Source organism: Eutrigla gurnardus, assembly GCF_963514095.1.
Source record: "Eutrigla gurnardus genome assembly, chromosome: 10".
Lineage (NCBI taxonomy): Eukaryota > Metazoa > Chordata > Actinopteri > Perciformes > Triglidae > Eutrigla > Eutrigla gurnardus.
This window is the reverse complement of record NC_139924.1, coordinates 7,705,321-7,729,510: the sequence shown is the minus strand read 5'-3', so window position 1 is coordinate 7,729,510 and position 24,190 is coordinate 7,705,321. Positions and strand designations below refer to the sequence as shown.

General features: G+C 41.9%; 1 protein-coding gene across 2 annotated transcripts; it reads left to right on the top strand.

Annotated features, from left to right (window-relative positions):
• Positions 1-805: 805 nt before the first annotated feature.
• Positions 806-23,937, top strand: vps53 (VPS53 subunit of GARP complex). Of its 2 annotated transcripts, none has more exons than XM_084020287.1 (22): positions 806-946; positions 1,329-1,409; positions 2,587-2,636; positions 2,733-2,799; positions 7,121-7,207; positions 7,870-7,985; positions 8,360-8,479; positions 10,882-10,960; positions 11,102-11,245; positions 11,366-11,508; positions 12,044-12,185; positions 12,934-13,020; positions 13,664-13,758; positions 14,830-15,072; positions 16,921-17,068; positions 17,379-17,461; positions 17,570-17,648; positions 17,890-18,038; positions 18,145-18,214; positions 18,428-18,565; positions 22,002-22,106; positions 22,596-23,937. In XM_084020287.1, exons 1-22 carry the CDS (start codon positions 860-862, stop codon positions 22,761-22,763), a joined length of 2,481 nt encoding a protein of 826 aa, XP_083876413.1. In that variant the 5' UTR covers positions 806-859; the 3' UTR covers positions 22,764-23,937. The 2 variants fall into 2 exon arrangements, with proteins under 2 accessions (XP_083876413.1, XP_083876412.1); XM_084020286.1 differs by having other exon boundaries at positions 12,931-13,020.
• The last annotated feature ends 253 nt before the right edge of the window (positions 23,938-24,190 follow it).

The window sequence follows — 24,190 nt, the reverse complement described above, 5'->3', positions numbered from 1 at the left end:
AGAAGATGTGTATAGGGCACAGGGCACATTGTCATTGGGTCAGGATACCCCATGATGTATGAAGGTCAGTGCAGAACTATGAGGAGATAAGTGAGCAGAAAAAAAGACAGGATTCTCAGAAAGGATTCTCGTCACCTCAGTACAAGCAGGGCAATAAAAAGTGGAATTTGAAGTTTGTTTCAATATACTCAGCCCTTAATGTAAAAATTTATCATTTGATTCCCTGGAATTTTTTTCCCCTTTTGGTTCCGATTAATGCATGCAATTAGGTAGAGAATTGTTTTCAATTTAAAAAAAAAAATCTACCCTGATATCACTGAACCACACACTCACTTTGACTGCGCCCTGTAGAACGCCACCTGATGCCCACCTTCAAAATCTTGCACTACTACTGATGTATTGATTTGGTAAACGTGTAGAACTAATAATAGAAAAACAGGAAACCGCTGTAAAGTTCTTTGAATGGCAGCTAACAATGTGCTGCATACATATAAATAAGTCTAACTAATAATAACCATCTCTTATTAACTCCCTCCCCATAATTGTCACATCATGTCAGCCAATAATTTTTCCTTCATATAAACTCATATATTTGTTGGATTCACCCTTTTGCTGTTTTATTCATGTGCACTTCCAAAGAGAGAAGAGATCTGATTATGGATTGAATTTGCACTCAATGTCAGACAGTAAAGGGATGCGTGAGAAAGAGCAAGTCAAACATGTATGGTAATGAGATTTCATTCAACTCAGATTTCCGACAGTCCTGAATGCATCGTTTCTCTGACGTCACCGGTATTCCAGAATCCTCCTCACCAGGAAGTGGTATGCCGAGGAGAGGTGTTGGGTTTATGTTTTGACAATGATGGAGGAGGAAGAATTTGAATTTGCTGAGGATTTGGAGGCTGTCTTGCATCTAACCCCAGAGGTGCAACTAGCCATTGAACAGGTAGGTGTTCAACCTCGTGACTATTACTGCTTTTTAAACATTGTTGGTCTTGCTAACACACCAGCTGCTAGCAGGCTAACCGTATGTGACACCGCTGCATTACCACCGCTAACGCTAACTATAAAACACTGATTTCCCCACAATGCTAACAGTGTTTAGATTAAGAAACGCGTGTCCGGTTGTTTATATATTGGGATAACGCCAACGTCAGCTGGAAGCAAAGCGTGACACTTGTTATCTTCGGTAATTGTCGCCGTGAATGTTAAGATACTATTACCACCTGTACTGGATTGACGTTGCACACGGTGGTATTGGCTAAAGTGGAAGTCATCCCAATGAATCCTCCATCAAATATTCAGTCGTGTGTCTTCTGTTGAACAAGGTCTTCCCCAGTCAAGACCCACTGGACCGAGCAGACTTCAATGCTGTGGAATACATCAACACACTGTTCCCCACTGAGCAGGTACTGTTGGTGACACAGAAACATCTGCAGCCAGACTTCACAAGGTGTCTTACATATATATTAGTGTCCATTTACTGTCACGACCAGTTACTTATGCTGTATAACATTAACAGTGTCCCTGATCTACTTGGGCGTCCCAGTAAGTCATGGCAGCGTGACAGTGACATTACTAGGACCCTTAACCATGAAACAAAAATAATTCAGACATTGCTTTAATTGTTTATGCTATTGTGAAATGTTCAAATCTTTGGTTTATGAAAAACTTAATGTACTGCACCATGACACCGCCCTTCAAAAGTTAAATCACCACAAAAGCTTGACTATGCCATAGTTTCAAAACGGTCAAAAGTTTGCAAAACAAGTCAAGTTTTTACACCAGAACAAAGCATTTTACGATGCTTCAACCAGACTGAGATAAACATTTTCAGATGAACATACTATGGAAAGTTTAGGCTGTGATTTTGTCAGTTTTAGCTTTTCTGGACTGGGGATCAAAATACAAATTGAAGGGTATTTAGGGGTGGAATGGTTAATGTGATTTCAAACTTTTGAACAATACTGTACTTCATAAATCCAAGAAGTTGCATAGATTTGAACTGTTGCATTTCCTTAACAGGAGCAATACAAGTAACCATTATAACCAAGGGAATAAAAACAACTAGAGAGAAAAGCAGACAGTATAATTTATGCTATATGAATGCCTATTGTGTATATACTGCACATTGCAATGTTAGCATGATACATACTGTAGGTTAGGTAAATACATAGACTTATCCACGTACATGTCTATGTACTTCACCTCACCTCCAGGAGGGGTCACTGTAACCCTGCATACATAGAAGGTCTCCTAGTAGTGTGCATGCATTTAATAATTCAGCAGGTGAGATGTTCCCTACATTTTACCTGTGTGTGTGATTATGATAGAATATGTGTATCATTTGAAGCAAAATACACAGCTTGTTTAAACACAAATGCATTAAATGCTACAAACTGTATAATAATATATAGGGTCAACAACACAACACTTTAAACAGGGTAATGTACCAGAATGATATAATAAAGGGTATTACTGATAGAAAAGCGTACTTTTTTGTGAGTAATCCATCTATTCTCTTCTGTATGTTTGTTTCATGCTTTCCTGATTTTTTTGTTGTTCTTTGTTGTTATTTCTCCTCAGTCTTTGGCTAATATTGATGATGTTGTAAACAAGATTCGTCTGAAAATCAGGTGAGCTGATGTCAATTATTTGATAACACATGTCCTGTTTTTGTTTGTATTTTACCCACAATCTGACTTTGTGCTATGTTGCGTAACATATGATAGGCGCCTGGATGACAACATCAGGACAGTGGTGAGAGGCCAGACTAATGTGGGCCAGGATGGCAGACAGGTAAGTTGACCTCTAGGTCATTTAGAGACATAACACTGTAATGGTTAGAATATCCTGATCGACTGGTGGATATTTTTTGTTATGGTGAAGGTGGTGATGCAGTCTCAGTTGTTCGCAAAAGACTAAGTGATATGTGTTGGTCTAAGCCAGAAGGACAGAATGCAGGATTGTTTCTCACACATTGTAGAAATACAGCATGTAGATCTTGCATGCCCTAATGGGTGCTATGGGGAGATGAACAACAACGTTTGCATATTGTACATACACCCATGAGACCCTTTTTATCACTGGTGGTGCTCATAACAGCATAATTCTCCTGAAGTTAGAATAGTGCCATTGGTTTCTCCGAACCCAGAAAAACATGTTCTTTCCTCTCTCCACGTTGCTTCCATGGAAAAGGACAGGATGACTCAGAACCATTCCCACCACTCAATCTGCCCCTCTTTACGGAAAACACGTCTGGGAAATAGATTCTCGTATGTAAATACTTCGATTTCTTTAAACCCAGGCTTTTGAGTCTTTGCCTTTTCTTGTGGGTGCATGACGGAAAAGAACAGCCCCTGCTGATTTAATCCAGGTCCTTGCTCTGTCAAGAAGTTGTGGCTTAGAGGGAACGTGACACCTGACGGGTGAGCCATGTATGTTCTGACCAGTTGACATGATTAGGTGTGCGTTGTCGTCAGGGTGTCTGGCCTGGTGGCCCTGTCTTTCCCAGTTAGCTACCGTTTGGTAGCGGAAACGCTCCAAATCCCCTCCAGACCAATAACATTATATAGTCACACACAATAATTTTAGTTTGTTTTTCCAACCCCACAGTGCCATTCCAACATTTCCAGAGGGAAAATCCTTTCTGCAGACGGAAAGATGGAGATGTTTACATTTCAAGATGGCGATTGAAACATAAAGGCAGCAATATATTAAAACCAACAATATCAGCAATTTAGTCATTTCTGCTGTTGACTGAACTTGCGCACTGAGCTGAATGTAATCCCCCGTTTGAAACCTAAGATGGTAACATTTATGGAAAAGGTTGAAGAGAGCAAGATGGAGGAGAGAGACAGTGAAGGAGGTTTGGGGAATAATGTCTCCTGTGTTTTCCTTTCGTGTAGGGAGTCGGATAGTTATATGCTACAGAGTGTAGAAATGTGATTCTTTTGATCGTCAGTCACCATCAGCTAATAGAGCTTATATTTAGTTAGTCAATGGCTGTGTTACTTGGCAGTAAACATTTTGCTTCATTTGTATAAATAAAAATGGTGGTGGTGGTGAAATATCTATTGTGTCACATTAAGACAGATGTGTACACGCATGGCCCCACAAGCCAAAATGGTGACAGTATGATTGACTGTAGTACATGGTGTCCAGGGGCAGAGAAACGGACTCAATTATAATGACACAAGCTCTGTCATTAACTGGAAATTGTGGCAGTGCTCTGCAGCTCGTTCCTCGTTGCATAACAATCCAGATTATCCCCTCTAAACCTGCGTCACTTCATGTGGTCAAAATAGTACAGATTTTATTTCCTAATGTGCTGAAGATCAGGGCAGATTGGTGGCAAATGTACAATGTTCCCTCCTGCCTGTTGTCAAGGCCATGTGGATACTGCATGCACACTTGTTCCATAGTCGACTCAATATCATAACTATGAATGGTTGTTTTGCACGCACACACACACACACACACACACACACACACACACACACACACACACACACACACACAAAAAAAACATTGTTATTTGTTATATGCTCTTTACTTTGTCCTCATTTATGTTGTGCTTTTTCAGTATAGCCTATTAAATCTGACCATAATGTCATCTGTGAACACTAAAATGTTGTATTGTTTTATGAATGGAAAACTAAACTAACAAGGGAATGCATAGCAGCGGCATAGTAGCATATTTATAACAAAGTGCATTAGAAATGGGTGTTCTGGCTATTATTTACTGTCAGACTTAGCTATGACTAAACACTACGATTTATTCTATACAAAAAGCATTTCACAAGCTATTCTTTACTCTGTTAAGTGAAACAATCTTCTCTCTAAACTGTCTCTCTAAAAATGTTTATATGAAGCGTTGATTTAGCAAGGACCCAATGTTTAAATAACCCTGTTTGGTTAATCAGATTTATAGTGTTCGGCCCTGAACTCCGAGGTTACACTCATGTCTGTAAGAGGGAGAAGTGCATCCCAAGCCTGTTTAATCGTCCCTTTAGAAACTATAGTACCCCCTATGTGTGCCTTTGAACCCGTGCTCTGTGCTGTCCTCTGATTATTGCACCATACGCTGACTGGTGTGCATGTGCGAGTTTGTGTGAGAGCAGATAACAATCTCGGGCATGAAGGCGCCTGCTGGGCAGTGGTCTCCCTTTGCTTTCCTCAAGGCTAAATACAGGAAATGAGCGCGAGGAAGCAAGCCAGATTGACTCAGCTGAGTGTGCATGAGCGACAATTGCAGCCTTGGAGGTTCTGGCCTCTTCTGCATACACTTTGTTTGCTCAACAAGTCCTCCAGGGAACCTCTTCAGTGGCACTCCCTTCCTCCACACTCTCAGATCAAAGAGTAAGCACATAACCTGCCTACTTTCCCCCCAATTCATTCATCCAATCACCCAACAACCAAAGGGTTGTTTGAAGTCTAAAAAGAAAGAGAGGGTTCCATGTAAGCTACAGTCAGCTTCTGCTCATCACTATTAAAGAAGTCTTCCTCTCTGTCTGGCCTCCAAGGCAGACTGTGTTGACAGAAAACCATATTACACAGAGTAAATCAAGTTTTATCTTACTTTAACAACATTTAGGTTAACACTCCTCGGAAGGTTGTTGCTTTTCTTTTTCTGATTTTATGAACTGGTCACATGGTGTCGTCTTGACTTTGTGTCTCCGCGACACCGTCACCGAGTGCTCACCAGGGAAAATTACTCCTCTGCTGTCAGGGCAGGCTGTATTTATGGTTGTGTATGTGTGTGCGTATGCTTGTGTGCAGTTTTTGTTTGTTTGCCCAGTCACTGTTTCTTAGCGGTGCTTGTAAACGTGATAAATTCCTTCCACAGTTGGTGCCGGCTGTTAGCATTCCGTGTGTGTGTGTGTGTGTGTGTGTGTGTGTGTGTGTGTGTGTGTGTGTGTGTGTGTGTGTGTGTGTGTGTGTGTGTGTGTGTGTGTGTGTGTGTGTGTGTGTGTGTGTGTGTGTGTGTGTGTGTGTGTGTGTGTGTGTGTGTGTGTGTGTGTGTGTGTGTGTGTGTGTGTGTGTGTGTGTGTGTGTGTGAGAATCTAAGAGTCAAGTTGTGTCACAGCATCAGGTCAAGTGAAGCCAATTACTTTGGCATCGGATGTCAGAGCACAATCTCTGTGTAGGACCATCAAAGAACAGCTGCCATGTCAGATGATTGGGGAAGTATTAAAATAGCAGGTTAACTTTCTTACAATTGTAACTGTCTAATGGGATCTAATCCGGTCTGGGTTTATACGCTGTGAAAACTGTTAATAATCTCTTTAGCCTTTATAGGGACAGCCTTTACACAGAGATTAGCCTCATGGCTCATGTGTCAGACTAAGACCTACCAATGTCAGATATCGAGATGGCTCACCAATTAGATGGCCAATTAGTCTGTATTCCAGAGCTGGGAACAGGCAAGTGGGATATTTGTTTCACATGGCCCAAAGCCAGTGGTGAGCGTGTATAGGAAAACATCCCTGGAAATTTGACCCGGACTGGCACCCAATTATTCTGCCCATACCCTGCTTCTCACAACAAAGTGTTATTAGTGCACCATATTTTTTTTAAAGAAAAATGAATGATGTATTGTACTGTTTATCTCGCCATTGCTCGACTGATTGATCAGCCAGCAGGTAGACAAATCTGGCCGTCTCCTCAGTCAAGCTGAATATGTGAAAGTAGACTTAATGAGAAGCTTCTCATCCCTTTGTTCCTCTCAACTTTATGGTCAAACAGTTTGGTTTCCCCATTTTTTTCCTCCATATCCTGCTTCTGTTACTGCTTCATGTGTTTTTCTGACATGATTAGTGATGGACTGAGCTGGACTCTGCCGTTAGAATTCCTTGGGGCTCAAACTTTCCAGGCCATTCAGACCACTCAATAGTGGTGCCGACTCACAAGAATACACACACACGCACACACACACACACACACAAACACACGCACACACACACACACACACACACACACACACACACACACACACACACACACACCCACACCCACACACACAAACACACGCACATTATCAGTGTTTTTCTCACAGCAGTTGAAAATGTGTCTTTCTGTTTCTCTGTATGTTTCATATTGCTCTGTTTGTTTTGGGCAGGCGTTGGAAGAGGCCCAGATAGCTATCCAGCAACTCTTTGGCAAAATCAAAGACATCAAGGACAAGGCAGAGAAGTCTGAACAAATGGTACACACACACACACACACACACGCACGCACACACACACATTTTATGTACTTTATTTAATTCCGCATTACAAGTCAGGTTTCATTAAGTATCCAATTTTTTGAATGATCCAACAGGATAAAACAGATCAGCACATTGTTATACTGTATTACAATTTCAGAGATACAAGAAACATATCCGTTTCCAGATAAACATGCTTCCTATGATAGATGAAATTGAGCAGTACTTTAGTGCATCAAGGACATTAGTCATGACCCCTAGAACATGGGAGATACACCCTCTATCCTTCCGTTACAGTAGAGTGGGAATAGTTATTTAAAGTCGAGGAAATGCACCGTCCATGTACCTCTCAGTAACGTGTGTGCGTGCATGTGTTGTGTGCATTCGTACATGTGTCACAGGAAGGCCAGAAGGCTGGGTGCATAGTGGAAGGATGGGTGGGGGGGGAGACCCTCCCTCCGGAGGCATGTAGGAGCAATGTTTCTTAAACCAATGGGTGTGTCGTTCATCTTGTTCCATTTCCCTTTGTCCTATCGCCCCATCTAGTGAACCACTTACATTTGTTCACTTTCTCTTGCTTCCTCCATTTCTGTATGTTTACTTTCTCCTTTCTTCCATGCTATATATGACCAACTTGTTGGACTTGTTCCTCTCCTGCACAGGTCAAGGAGATTACAAGGGACATAAAGCAGTTGGACCATGCCAAGCGCCACCTAACGACATCCATCACCACCCTGAACCACCTGCATATGTTGGCAGGGGGAGTTGACTCTTTAGAGTGGGTACAATCATATATAACAGAGCAGACCGAAAGATGCACACAATTTACACTGAAGCTTATTTGATCAAAATAAAGTATTTGAGATTGTGTAGAGGCCCTGTTGTTGTGAAAACCACAGGTTGGATGAGTTTTATTGGAATCCAGTCTGTTTTCAGTAATGTTGAACTTCACATATCATTTCACCAGTTTTTGTATCGGTGGAAAGATAAACATAATGTGGATTCCCACAAGGGACTTCATCATTTTAATCTCATTTGTCACCCATAGCGTGTTAAGAATGAATGTACACATGTGAGGGATAAACAGCTAAAGTTATGATAGATTTTCTTTACATAATAATTGAAATAATTCCCACATGTGTTGTGTTCCAGAGCCATGACCAGAAAGAGGCAGTATGGTGAGGTGGCCAACCTGCTGCAGGGAGTGGTCAATGTGCTTGAACATTTCCACAAGTACATGAGCATACCACAGATCAGACAGCTTTCTGAGAGGTAACTGATATGCACACACTTACACCACACACTCACCCGTGATGTACTGTGTCTTCTTGCACATACTCTCCTCAACTACACTTTCTATGACTGTATTGGCTGCATTGCAGCTGCTCTTGAACACCTTGCTCCAGATCACTCGGGCTGTTGCGTGAGCAGCATAGCTGTAAGAAATGTTCATTTCCAGTAGCTAGTTCAAAGCCCGATCTCTGCTTACTGCTGAAATATACCGCAGCTTGTCAGCAGAATTGTGGATAAGTGGTTACAGTATTTGGCTTGAGGTATTTTGCGCATTGCATCCTGTTTATGCAGATATTCACATGCATACACGCACAACCCCACACATACAGGAACTCACAGGAAGGAAACAGTGAATGGGCTCCCATTATGCCAGGTTTCTTTCATTGTAAGAGCTTAGTGGCTTCATTTTCCGAGTGTGTGTTTGGGTGTCCATGCATGTGTGTGTTTGGAAATTGCTTTTATGAGATTTTGCACTGCACTGAGATGGTTGTTCGTGCTCGCAACATGTATATCAATATAACAATTTCACTTGTTAGATATCGCACATCTAGGAATGTTTGTTTGTTACTCATAGCAATAACTGGATGTGGTATTTTGTTTCAACACAAGAGCACTCACACAGAGATTAACACACACAGAACAAAGTGCATTGTTACACTGTAGTTTCCCACAGCCCTGACTTGAAAAATAAATTCCATTTTACCATTATTTTCCGAGAACATTAGAATCAATTTGGGACTCATTGGTCACGTTGATTTTCAAGTTCAAAGTGGTGCTGATCCCTCAAAACAAAAAGAGGATGACCATCTGTTCTGTTATGACTAAGGTGTGGCGGACCGTCTTCATACCAAATAACAGCTGTGTAGAAGAAGACTGCTGGAGAAACAGATGACAGGAGAGACACTGTGTGTGTTTCTGGGGACAGCTGGACACAAACAGTTAATAGAAAGTATATAGAAAGTAACTAATAGGAAAACTCTGACACACTAACACATCGACCACAAAACTACAACGGAAGACAAACATCAGCCAGCAATTGATTTAGAGGCAGGATGAATACTTAGATGGGGACTTTACAGAATTACAGCCAGGAGGAAAAGCAGCAGGGATGTTTAGAGCAGTGAGCAGCCTGTCACCTACACAATTAAACCATTGTATGTACAGTTAACAAAAGCGAGAACACTACATTTATTTTGACTTCTTAATTCAAATTAAAATGGTAAAAAAATCTTTAAAAAGAACATTGAGGGAGAAGGTAAATAATTTAGACAGAATATTTATGTCAATTGATAAAACTTTTTTTTTTAACTGAATAAAAGTAAATATGTTTGTGATAGCGTGATTGTTAAAAATCAAATTAATCTGATTGTGAAGACTATACTTAAAGGATGTTTATTTAGTCAATGCACATGTTTAATTGTATTAAAAAAGTAGGATAAAACCAAATAATTTCCCCTTCTGGAAAATAAGCTAAGTGCATGTTTTAGTAGTAAAACCTATACAGGCTATAGAAGATATATATCCCAAGCTTTAAAGTCACGAATGTAAAAATCTACAAGGTTACAGGTTTTTTTTAACTCTTGCCTTAACTTCTTTAATTCAGTGAAATTGGCCTTTTGTCCTGATGAAATGGAGTCAGTGCAGCTGTCACCTTTTATCAGGATCAACTTTGATTTATTTTTTATTTTTGCTTTTCTCACTATGTCTCAACTACACCGTGTAGCGCTATTGTATCCTCTACATACACATACATGACGGGACAAAATGCAGCCACAGACGGGATCTGCTGCTGTCAGCTTGCTGTCTGTGACATCAGTTTATCAGAGAGTGAGACGCAGCTGAAACAGGAGCTGTAGAGCAGTGTGTGTGATTAGAGTATCAGATTCAGAGCTGACCAGACCGATGCGGATAGCTGGATAGTGAGCTGAGCACTCGAAACGAAGGCTACCAGTTCAGTTGCCATCCATCTGTGATACTATCTTTGCACCCAACCCTGTTTACTCTGGACAGTTGTCATGGCCTTTGGTGCTGTCCTCGGTTAACCCAGCCTGGATGCCTTCAGGCGAGCGCTGACTCTCCGACGGCTGGACAGACTTGGATTGTCTAAAATGACCTCATTATATAAGAGTTGAAATATTTTAAAATAGCGATTTTAAGAGTGGGAGCTGTGAATACTTCAAAAACATCGCTGGTCTTGAGGTTTGCCACCAAGCAACTTTCTCTGCAACTGTTGGACAATTATTAAACAAGGTATCTTCTGGATTCAAGTCGCTAAAGCTTGTTGGATATTGGTCACTTCCATGTAAAGTTGCCAGCATTCTAATTTGAATGATTGATAAAACAACAAATAATGTAGTGTTATTGTCTTTGGTCCATTCTAGAGTAAAGGCAGCACAGAGTGAGTTGGGGACTCAGATCCTTGCAGATTTTGAAGAATCCTTCCCCTCTCAAGGCTCCAAGGTAAATATGATGTATTGGCTTCTGGATATTCAGATTTGTGATGTCTTCTTTTTATTTCTGGACTATTTACTATTACTATTTACTATTTAGATAATGTTCTGTAAAAATCTTTATGTCAACCTTTTACTTTGATCCATCCAGAGACCAGGTGGTCCCAGTAACGTGCTGAGAGATGCCTGTCTGGTGGCCAATGTGTTGGATCCACGCATCAAACAGGAGATCATCAAAAAGTTCATCAGGCAGCACCTCTCCGAGTACCTGGTACTATTCCAGGAAAACCAAGATGTGAGTTAGAATTTGACTTCTAAAATGTACACGATCACATCTCACTGCATTAAAATATATAATTGAAAAGGGTGTTATTCAGGTATATATTAAAAAATATTCTAAATAATTGTTGCACAGGTCGCATGGCTCGACAAGATCGATCGCCGCTATGCCTGGATCAAACGGCAGCTGGTGGACTATGAGGAGAAGTATGGCCGCATGTTTCCCGAGGAGTGGTGCATGACAGAGCGTATTGCCGTGGAGTTCTGCCACATCACCAGGTAAACATGCACCACGACACACAGTCTAAAAACTCACCTTAGATTAAACATGCTATGGTTTGTGACTGCAGCCTATTTAATGAATATATTATGCTGTCTCTGTCAGCAAGAAAAGAAGAGGAAAAACTATTTAAATTAAATAAAAAAAAGCAGAAATTGAGAGAGTTTGTGGAACTTTTCTGCATTATGAAGTGAACCGCGTGCCTGATGTGAGTCTGTGATTTGGCTTTCAGTGCAGTTAACGTAGGTGGCCCACATGGGCAATGACCTTGTGTCCACACTTCTCAGTCTTTTTTTCCCCCTCAGCTACATGAGGAAAGATAGAGTGGGCACAGTTTGTGTGTTACTCCCGGCTGCAGCTGTCAATTAAAAAAACATCTGGCAGAAATTGTAGTGATGTCTTTAAAAAAACGTCTGGCAAGACTTTTAGTTTTTGCTAAAAGACAAATAAAAAAGAATTGTTACAAAATTCTGTGATGTCAAAGCATAGGAATTAAACTAACGATATGTGTATTTTTTCATGTGTGCTTGTAAGGGTGGAGCTAGCCAAAGTGATGCGAACGCGGGCTAAGGAGATTGAGGTGAAGCTGCTCCTGTTTGCTATTCAGAGGACCACAAACTTCGAGGGTCTTCTGGCCAAACGTTTCACAGGATGCACCTTGACTGACACCCCTGGAGTGAGAAAAGCACACGCTCACAAACATTACACACTGACGATTAACGCCAGCTGCTTCAAATTACTCAAGCCGAAAATGTCAAAACAAATGGAAAATAAGATCAGAGATTGTAATTGCAGTCCTGCCCTTCACTAACACCTTTCTTGCATTATGAAATGTCATCCAATCGCAGCATTTTTCAAGTTCAAGTAAAATCTTCCATGTGTGTATACAGCATCTGAAATACTTTCAGTATTGTTTAAGCAAAATGGCTGCATGCAGATTGATTCCATTAAGGCAAAAATATTTCTTTGATGTTGCTCGCTTTTGTTTGCACCATAATCACATTTACATGAAATTGCTGATTCTTGTTGTATTATTCATGTTGTATGTGGAGTTGAAAGTGATATGCAGAGAATGGACAGATTATGATTATTTTGTTGGGACACAACTAGACCACGCTTGTTCACAACTGATAATATTTAGGCTAGTCGGAGGCCCTTTTGTCTTCAGTTCAGTACACACCCATGATGGTTGGGTTCTGTAATTCAATCAGGATTTTGGTTGGGTGGAATTTTGTAATTGGAGGTGCAGTTCCCACTAAATCCTTCCATGAAATGGTCTTCATAAACATGCAATTTTAAAAAAGTTTGTGAAAATTGCAGAAACAGTTCTCTTAGTGAAGAGTATTTTTCACATGAATTGACTTGGTGGCATTCTAATAACTGAGCAATAGAAAACTGAAGTTTTATCTGTGCTTTTGTAGCAGAAGAGGCCAGAGAGCCCTCTGGACTCCACAAACCCCTTCCTGGAGGATGAGGCAGGTGAGGAAGTGGGGACAGAGGATCTGGCTAAGGTGAGTTGTCCTGGAATGACCCCATCTGACATGTTCTGCAACATAAAGGGATAGCCAGATGATTCTCCCTCTGATGTGGGGCTTTCTTGAGGCTGAATAGAATCTATTTTTTCCTAAAATGCTCCTCTTAAAGATAATATGGCTAATTTGTGTTTGGCAACGCAGTGGCAAGTGAAACAGTGGTGTAGCAGTCTGATTTAAATATATCCCATACTAACCGAACTTACAACCATGTGCTTATGTGGCAGTAGTTTGAACACATGAACACAATAGTTAACGTCTCAGCTGAAGCATGTTATCATACAATAGTTCAGTAGCCCAAAGTAGTCCTCCAATAAGGTTAGAAATACTTGTTATAAGTATAACACAACACAGTTCAACAGAACCACAGGCTAAAGCCACTAGAATTCAATGAGGGGCTGCTTCAGTTATAGTTAGGTGTAGCCAATAAGGCGGTAGCTGTGTGTATGCATGGGAAGTAAATGTGACACCACCTTATCTTTGCAAACTGTGTTCAGTGCTTTAACATCGACCTTTGCTTGCTGAGCTGGTGGCAAACATAAGCTCACTGATTGGTACTCAGGGGAGCTACAACTTAAATCTGTAATTTCACTAATTCCTCATTTCCCCTCCATTATTTTAGCCCAGGAAGCCAAAAGCTCCAGACAACCCTTTCCATGGCATTGTCTCCAAGTGCTTCGAACCTCATCTATACGTCTACATAGAATCCCAAGACAAGTGAGCCACACACACACACACACACACACACACACGAGCAGATCGGGCCAAATTGGGTCGTGGTAAACAAAGCCAGGATCAGGAGCAGGTTGTGTTTAAAGCTGGCACATCCAGCCTTTTTCCACTGCCCACTCATCAATCAGATCCCCCACCTCTCATTCTACTTCATTGCCTCTTCTGTCTTTCCATCTCTTGTTCCTGTACATGCCTCTGTCTCCACTGTGGCAGAAATGTTTCCCATTAGCTACACGACCACAGACGCTGGGAGAAAGAGAGAGGGAGGTTGAATAAGTGCTGCCACAGCAGATCTGCCTATTTTCATTCCCACCTCTTTATTTTTTTTCTTTTTGGTACCCCTCTATCTTTCTGTGTAATTTTAGTTTCATTCCTCCTTCCCTCCATCTCGATATCTTGTTCTTTAGTTTTTGTATTTCTCTCCCAGCTCTTTACAGTCTCATCTCTTTCTGTTTACTTCCTGCCTCCCATTCCTCTTTCTTCGACCACCGTCCTTCACTTCTCCTCCATCAGTCCCCTCCCCCAGTCATGTTAATCTTTTTTCTCGAAACTGAACACAATTCTGGGACCGCTGTGCTTGCATGCAGCCCCTGGCTCTTGGCTCTCTGGACCGTTAAATGCTATTTGTCTGTCCAAGGGAACAGCGTTGACCTATTCTGCAGCTACAGCCTCATTTCAGTTCAATCCAAAATCCTTAAACAGGCAACAGCCAGATCAGCATGTCCCCAGTGGGACATAGCAGGAGAGAACAGTGGCCTGCTTGTTTTGTCCTTGGCTTTAGTTCCAAGATGCAGTAGGATTGGGCTACACCAACTTACTGTGGGCCTGTTGACTGTAGTGCTGAGGTTTTTGATATGCTTGGAATACTTCTCTTTATTTGGCTGTGTCTGCCTGTTTTATACTTTTAATATGTTTGGGGTGAATCCATCATATATTTTATGTTTAAATGTATCTATTTGATTAATTGAATCACTTTCATGTGCACCTAATCCGACCATTTGTACTTGTGTGTGTGAACCTTTTTGGGGTTGACTGTATATTTTTGGGCATCCGCAGAAACCTGGGAGAACTGATTGACCGATTTGTGGCTGACTTCCGAGCGCAAGGCCCACCCAAGGCCGGCACGGAGGAGGGCGGAGCGGTGCTGCCCAGCTGTGCTGACCTCTTTGTCTATTACAAGAAGTGCATGGTGCAGTGCTCCCAACTGAGCACCGGAGAACCAATGATTGCACTCACAACCATCTTCCAGAAATTCCTGAGAGAATACGCTTGGAAGATCCTCTCTGGCAACCTGCCTAAGTAAGACACGTTTGGGTTTGGTCATTTAAACAAAGTTATATATTAGACTTGTCCTTTCTCATATAAGTGAAGTTGTACTTTTAATATGGAGCTAGGGGCCCCTGTGGTTTTCCCTGAGTAAACTTAATCCAATAGTAGAGTTAAAACTAAAGCCCTATTTGTATGGGACTAGTATAACCAGGGGACCTCATGTGGTTTAGAAATGGAGATTTAGAGTTATGTTCTGTAATGGTCAGTAGGTGCTGGCTCTAAGTCTGCTGGACAGATTTGGATAATAAAAAAGGCAACTTCTCTCTGAAAATCCAGTCATTCCATATTAATATTATAGTCAAAGTCTGGCAATATTTAAATGTTTCTTCTTTTCGACAATTACCATGAAAAGGTCAAAGCCAACAATGAATTAATTGTACTAACAAGTATTGCCTGTGTATTCCACTGAGCCACAGCCCTCCATTATTTTCCAAAGACTATAAAAACGCACCATTCAGCCACATTGTCGCACATGGTGACATGTTCCTTTTATTACAGCGCACACATGCAGTGTATTTTATTTTGAGTCCAATCCCACATACACCGTCCCGCTGACAAAAAACACTCACTCGTGTTCACTCACTAATATTTCAACCATTTCCATCCACAAGAATCATACACTTTCTGGGCAGTAACACAAGCAGAGATTAATTTGCGATTAATTTTTTTTCATAAACAAGCATGTCATGCCCGTATTTGTTCATTCTTTTCGTATGGTGAAGGGGCTGTTTAGTTTGAAACTTAATGTCTTCAGTCCTCCATGTGTTTGATGGATTGGGATGGCATGTTAGGAGGGATCTGGAGTTGGTTATGTTGTGGCAAAGCCTAATATGCTACCAGCAAAAACATGTCTGGCTCATTGGTCACATTAGAACTCATCACTGGCTATGGTGCACGCACGCACACACACACACACACACGCACGCACGCACGCACGCACGCACACACACGCACGCACGCACGCACGCACATGCACACACACACGCACACACACACACACACACACATGCACACACACACGCACGCACGCACATGCACACACACATGCACACACACAAGCGTGCTCAGTTTTTGTCTCATATATATGATATGCATGCATGCTAATTACACACTTGCACTCGCTGACTAATGTGTACCATATTTTGAGCTGGATCACTGTGAACACTGTACAAAGATGCCCTCAAAGGCTTTGCAAGAGCGTGCGCTGAGACAGATTGGAGGGGGCCCCTCGAAAGCAGCTTGAAATATGTTGTGGCTTTTTTCACCCACGTCTCTCTTGTGACGTTTATTAATGACTGGGTCGCTGTTGAAATCTCATTGGTGCAGCATCCCGACACTTGCGTCTCCTTGTAGTTATGCCTGTGCTTCGGTTACTAGTTCTTTACCTGTGCTTTTATTAAAGAAGCACAGATGTCCACATCAGCCAGTTGTAGGAAAAACAATACGCACATTTTGGGGCTGGATCTCTCTAATTACTGCAACTTTACGACATACCGTAATCTATGATCCAAATGCAGACAAAGCAAAGTCACCACAAACATTTAAAACACAAAAGACTGAAACCAGCAATCACTCAAATATGTATGCGTGTCTTTATAGGAGTACCAACACTGAACAACAGCTAAATCTTAGTTATTAGTAGACTCATCATTTTTTAGTTCTGATCAATTGAGAAAATACAGGTGTTCTGTTAACAATTCAGACTCTTGAATTATATATGCAAATTTACATATACAACATGTGGCAGTACTACTGATTGGACCATAAGAAATGTCTTTTCTTTATGTTAAACGTCTGTTTCTGTGTCTCTCTATCCAGATCCAGCAGTAACAGTGTGGGCCTGACCATCAGCAGTCTGCTGAAGGAGAAAGAAGGCTCCGAAGCTGCAAAGTTCACCATGGACGAGCTCTGCCTGATCTGTAGCATCCTTAGCACTGCGGAGTACTGCCTGGCTACCACACAACAGGCATGCACACAAATTAAGCATACAGACGCACAGACTTGAAATATCTCTGAATCCATGCTTAAGTTGAACTGCAGTGCCAGTATATGCAAGAGGACATAAGCAATGCCTATAGCGTAGCAGTAACTGAATGTTTGACCTGTGTTTCATCAGTGTTTTAAGGAACTCACAGTGGCCGTTATGATTTCAATACATCCGGGACGGTTTCATTCGTGCTGTTTCAACACGCATACAGCCATTTTAAGTTGGTCTTTTTTTATTTTTTATTTATATTAAAAGATTATATTTGTGGTTTTGTTTTTCTATGTTCCAGTTGGAAGAGAAGCTAAAGGAAAAGGTAGATAAACTCCTAGTGGAGAGAATTAATTTGACCGGGGAGATGGATACATTCAGCACGTAAGTGTCAACTACCAGACTACAATGTTGTTCTTATGTTTCACGACCTTCTATCATGTGAAGAGTATGTTTTATTGGTGTCATTAATTTACTTTGATGTTTTGTCAGTGTGATCTCAAACAGTATCCAGCTACTTGTTCAAGATCTCGATGCTGCCTGTGACCCTGCGCTCACTGCTATGAGCAAGGTTGGACACACACACACACACACACACACACACACACACACACACACACACACACACACACACACACACACACACACACACACACACACTTTGCTGCCAATCATCATCCAGGAAATATGTTTTGTAAATTCCATAGTCTTTTTTTCAATTTGTAATGCATTTAAAAGTATTGTCACATAACAGGATAACAATCAATATTTAATCGATACCTCCCGTTCTAAAGCTTCTCTCTCTTTCTCAGATGCCGTGGCAGAGTGTGGAGCACGTGGGTGACCAGAGCCCTTATGTGACGTCAATTATCATGCACATCAAGCAAAATGTGCCCATCATCAGAGAAAATCTGGCCTCCACACGCAAATACTTCACACAATTCTGCATCAAGTTCACAAAGTACATGCAAACCAACACACACAAGCATTCATGTGCACATCATTGTTCTATCATAAGCCCTACTGTTACCAAAGCTGACACTTTTCTCACTCCTTCCTTTCCTTAGTTCTTTCATTCCCAAATTTATCAACCACCTGTTCAGATGTAAACCTATCAGCATGGTGGGAGCTGAACAAGTAAGTTTAATTCATGTTAATCTGTCCTAAAGCAGAATTTGAGCTGCATTATCATCATCTCAAGCACATTTTAAACCAGACGTGTATGCGTGATATTACACGATTCAGTGACCATGGTTAGAGAATTCATGCCTACATTTGTGGACTGGTTTATATGTTTACTCTTCAATAACATATGCCTACGTTTCTGTATTGTGTATCCTACCCCACCAGCTCCTCCTTGACACTCACTCCCTGAAGACAGTCTTGCTGGATCTGCCCTCCATAGGCTCCCAGGTGCTCCGCAAGGCACCTGCCAGCTACACCAAAATAGTGGTGAAAGGCATGACCCGCGCAGAGATGATCCTCAAGGTGAGGCACCTTGGATGGATGTTGGAAAAACACTCAACCTTGCACTTAAGGCCTGCAGGGATGAATTTAAACAGTTTACTCCGTCGCATATATACTCGGAACGAGCTCGTATCTTTAACTGATGGATTTTAAAGAGAACCTGAGTTCTTCTCTAAATACAAAATAGTTCAACTTAAACAACTATCAGTGCTGCTCGATCTTTATGGGACACTTGAGGTTTAATGACATTTAGCTTGTTCGGCTAAATCCATGACGTCCATATATACAACCAAAGCTTCACTTTCTGACCTTTTAAAGGCTTGGAGCTTCAGGTGGACCCTTTGGTGTGAGTGTGGTCCGAATGGGTTTATCTCTTGTTTGCCGTTGTACAGATTTATTGTTGAAACGCTGACACAAACATGAGTGTTGGTGTGACGTTAATGCTTGACCAGGAATAGTTTGGCACAACCTTCAGCTAACTGCTTTTTCCACTGATTACGGTTCCATCGCAAGAAGCAACAAAAGACGATCTTTTATCCCTCGAGTGTTTGCGGTTGGACTGGCGAGCCAGTATTAAAGTTTGTTTCGAGTCACTCTCAGATTATATACTGTGTCTCTCACAATAGGACTTTATGATTTTTCCATAAAATAGCCCACTTTGGGAATACAAATTGAGCCTATGCCCCACCGGTTTAATGAGTGAGAGATGGGCCAACACACAACCACACACACATTCATATTGTTTAACACAGTAGTAGTAGTTGACGTTGTGCCAGTGGAAAGGTGTGAGTAAGTACATATGTAGCTGCACATAACCATGCATCTACTCACAAACACAGTATGCAGTATGACACGGTGTATATATCAGATTCAGTCCGTTAGCCTTGACTCATAATTACCTTATGACACCCTAGGGGACAATGGCATGTGGCTGCCGTAGATAAACCACACCCTAATTAACTGTCTCTGGAGTGAACTGAAATGCACACACATACACGCCTGTCCCTTGATTTCCCTTGGACCCCCCGGGCGGCCCTCTTTCCTTCCTGAAGTCATGGTGGTTGGACTGTCTTGATGTTTGTAGCAGCAAGAGGGCCCTGCTCTAACCATGCTATGCTGTGCTATATTCCGGTCTAATATTGTAACCATCATCTTACGTCTTGACTCGTGCCTTCAGGCACACTGACTTTGTTTTGTCTCAGAAATTGACAAACCCCCTTTCACCATTCCAGATTTGACAGCCTCCTCTGCCTGTTTTCTGGGATGCACACTGTTCCATATGTTCCGTTTAAGGCTTGTCTTTGTTCCCTGGAAAAATGCCCTGAATGTATATATGAGTATTTCCACTCATCTGCCACACATTAAAGGGGCTTTCGCATTATAGAATTATAGAATGCATTCGCATCAGCATTCACTGTCTGCCTTTTCTGCATTCGACTGCCAGTGGGCCCCTTCAGCTGGAATGTGATCTATACGGCCCTCTGCAGAACTTTCACAGACGTCGCTGACAATGCATGCAGGCCTCCGAGGGATTCTCATTGATTACTGTGACAGCAGACGACATAATAATCATTGCCGAGGCTAGAAAAATGATACTGCACAGCATATCAAAAGAAAAAGGCATTAATACACATCGTATAGAAGAAAATGATTTGTAATAATTAGAGTGATGGGCAATAATGTCCTGTGAATAAGATACAACCAAGCATTGCATTGTGTCCCTGGTAGCAAGAAGGCATCAAAGGATGAGTTGTCTGAATTACATCGCTCTAAAAAAATTTTTTAAACGTTTTCAAGAGCCATTCAAATTTCTACTGTGAGCGTTTCTGGCCTTGGAGAGAGAAAGCCCGTATGAGAAAAGAAAAGCGTTAGTAGTATGGCCAGCATTTTAACCATCAACTTAGTGCAACATCAAGGTTCCTCACAGGTAATTGCTTCCACCCTGGGCAGAGACCGAAGCCTCTGAAAGACAAACCCATTGAAAGAGAGTCAATACGAGAATTCCTCTGTCTAGACTCAACAATAGTTTTAAATTACACTATGAAATGCTGCAACATGAAATTAAATCTGGCTAACCCCCACTGAGAAACTGCAAGTCACTGGAACAGTTGAAGTGGCGCTTTTACATTTTCAAAGCTCACTTTGGGATTCAGGCATAATTGAATTGTTTTCCATGGCATGTACACAAATACACATTTATTTTCTGTTATAGTTCTAGTGTTGATTCGATGATCTCACACTAATCAGATATTATCCTGTTGATGTTCGAAATAGGTGGGAAGTGACCACGATCCTTTTTTGCGTAACTGTCAAAGTATCTACCTTGAGTGTTGAAGATGACTGTGTTTGGCTTGTCTGCTTTGTAAGCCAGCGCTCAGTTATGTTTGAAGAACATATGATTCTTCCTGTCTGTCTGAGACGGCCTCTCCTGGCCGGTGCGACGCCTGTGAGACGTGGCTGTTTTCCACGCTCTTCCAGCCCGGCCCACCACAGCTCCAGCTCTCTCTCCCACCTCTGTAGTTCTCTTCTGGGGAGTCTTTAAAAGAAACCCCTTTCCCCACCCGTGTTGAGCCCCCCCACCCTTACTCAGTTGCTCTCGCTCTCCCTTTTTATGTCCCTTTTCATTCTTAAACTCCCTCTCCCCCCTTTCTTTCTTTCTTTCTTTCTTTCTTTTTTTTTTTTTTTTACAAGGTCCCTACAGGCCTTTCCCTTGGCCTGGCTCCAGGACAGTTGCTAAGTAAATCACTCAGTCAGCAGGGCTAGTAAGAAAGCAACAAATTCCACACAATCCTGAGCCTTTCATGCCTGCTCTTCCCTCTCTTTCTCTCCTGCCTCTGATGCTAAACTCTCTCCCTCCATGTGCACCGTCTCATATATTTTAGTAAACAAAAAAAAAGAGTAAACACTGAAAGGAGAGATTGGGTCTCTTTTAGACGAGAAGGAAAGGAGAAACATTTTGTGAGATGATCCCTGCGTGGATTTGTATGCATGAGATGGGAGGTCGGGGTCTGTCAGCCATGTGTTGCTCTGCCTGCTTTGGAGGGGCTGCAAGAAGTTTTCCTCCCAGTCTCTATTGTTGGAAAAGAAAAAAATAGAATCCAATCCACAAAGACATGTGCCCCATTAAAGCTTTTCTGCATGCTCTTGATGAATGCAGATTTTGCCCAGACTCATTATACCCCCAAAATAATTACCGGTAAAACCAATTCTTGCCCACCGATGCATGGAGTAATTGGCGTGTAAAAAGGAAAGAGGAAAAAGTCAGACGTGGGTTTTTTTTTTTCCAATATCATTTTAACTTTGTTTGCAGCTAGAACTACTCGGTGCCCCCCTTTCCCTCATTTGGGCCATAGCTACCCCATGTGGGATCATTTAAAGATCTTTGGGTCGTCCCATGATGGCTCACAGGAAAGGAGGGGAGGGGTGAAACCAACATTAAACTCTACTTTTTCCGCAGGTGGTGATGGCCCCACATGAACCACCGGTGGTGTTTGTTGATAACTACATAAAGCTCCTGGCTGATGGAAATCCTGAGACCTTCCAGAAGATTCTGGACATGAAGGTCACTCAGTTTTCACTATACCTGTAATTTAAAGGAATAGTTGGACATTTTGGGAGGTGAAATTGATACCACTGTAACTTCAGTATGGACATGCTTAGCTTAGCTAGTCAGGGTAAAAAAGCGAGTCCTGTTCTGTTCAAAGGTAACACAATCTGCCTGTCAGCACCTCTAAAGCTCACTAATTAACATTTGCACGTAACACCCAAGTTGTAGTTGGGTGGATTAAAATGTGTTCATTAGGGTGCTTTAGTGGTGATGGTGGGCAGATTGTGTTTCCTTTGACAGAGCCAGGCTGGTATTTATCTTCTTATCTAACTTAAGTTGAGAGTCAATTAAGCATATTTCCTAAAATGTCAAACTATTGCCTTAACATGGCAATTTAGCATTTTCTCTCACTGTAACCTTATCTTGGTTTTTTTTCTAACCTGTTACTGCATCTTCCTCTTGGTTAGCGTACTAAAGTGTTTGTGTGTGTGGATCTCTGTATAGGGTCTGAAGCGCAGTGAGCAGAGCAGCATGCTGGAGCTCTTCAGGCAGAGGCTACCCACTCCACCCTCCGGGGCTGACGGCGGCCCCTCTCTCTTCAGCTTCCCCACTCCTGAGCAGGAGTCGTCGCGCATCCGCAAACTAGAGAAACTCATCAAGAAGAGACTGTAACGAGGACTGCGTCTTGAAAAAGGAACGGCGGTCCGACTGGGATGGTCGTGGCGTCTTTTTTTGCAGCAATTCATCTCAAAGACTTCATTTTTCACTCTTTCAGTTATTGTGGAGAAAGAGAGCAAAAAAGTTGACTGAATTTTCTGACTGACAGTAATATGAACCTGAGCTGATTATGAAGAAACTTCCTCAAATGCTTATCTGTCGTAGCACATGTCGTTTACTTCTGTATTTTCCCACCTTTCTTGTCATGACACCGTCTTGAGCCTCTTAACATCAGTAGATCATTGTCACTGTCAGTTTATGCACCCAGGAGAACGATTGTAGTGCTTTCAACTCGACTGCTCAGAAAGCCTCTGGCCGCCTCTCTGAGACAGTTCTAATCCACAATGATTGCAGGCAGCCTGATTTCAATTAAAGTCGATGTTTCTGAACATAACATGTTTCAATGATAGCCATGGTTTTCCTCAACTATTTTAATTCCAAGTGGGGGTTACGCCGGCTATGTGCATGCCGTCCATTAAAGTGGACATGCGTCATAGGTGTCGGGATCGTTTGTGTGGCCTGAAATGAATCACCGACTCCAGGTTTAGAGTCCCAAAGTCTGGGACAAAGAGAATCTTTGGCTTTCCCTGCATCTTCACTCAGGCTGGCTTTGTCTTGGCATTTTAGAATCCATCCAGGTTGACATGGAAATAAGAGGGAGCTACCTGAAGTCTTTTCTATTGGGCCATTGCCTGTGGCGTCTACTGTATGCGTGTGCAGAAGTATGCATATGTGTGTCGGATTATTTGTTAAAAAGTCCCAAAATATGCATTTTACAATTCAACTGACATGAAAACAAAGGTTTAGTTTGAATGCATCCATTTATCCATCACTCCACATCCATGGGGCAAACATCACGTGACAACAAAATGGGTTTGTCTCTGCTTAGCCGAGTGATCTCTGGGTCTCTGGAGCTGCTCCCTTACTAACGGATGTTCAGCGATGTCAAATCCATTATCCTCTGGAAGAAAAACAATACCAGCTATTTATTTGAAGTCCATGCCCGATCGCTGATTTTGATTTTAGTGTACATTCCAGCCTTCAAGTGCAAAGAAATGTTACTTGTTTGTGTTGTCTGAAGTGTATGCTCCACAAGCATGTGATGAACACTATTAAAACATTACCACCATTCCCCCTCTGGGCTTCATCACTGAGTGTATACGGCTTCAATTTGCACATTATGCACGATATCAGGAAAAAATTAATAAAACATAGCCTATCAACCTGATTTCTTTCCTTTTAACCAGGGTCCAATTTTGAATGGAGAGCTGGAGAAGTTCCCATGAGCAGCTCCCGTCTCTGGTTTCCTCTGCTCCCTCCAATCAGGAGCCTGCTAATGCTTCAAAAGGCGTTTCCTCTCCGTGTGTGCGGAGCTGAAGGCC

Excerpts from the sequence above, each read along its gene's own strand:
- vps53 (XM_084020286.1), top strand. The coding sequence starts at position 860 with ATGATGGAGGAGGAAGAATTTGAATTTGCTGAGGATTTGGAGGCTGTC. Across the intron at positions 11,246-11,365 it reads TATTCCAGGAAAACCAAGAT|GTCGCATGGCTCGACAAGAT; the intron begins GTGAGTTAGAAT and ends ATTGTTGCACAG. Across the intron at positions 18,566-22,001 it reads GCGCAGAGATGATCCTCAAG|GTGGTGATGGCCCCACATGA; the intron begins GTGAGGCACCTT and ends CTTTTTCCGCAG.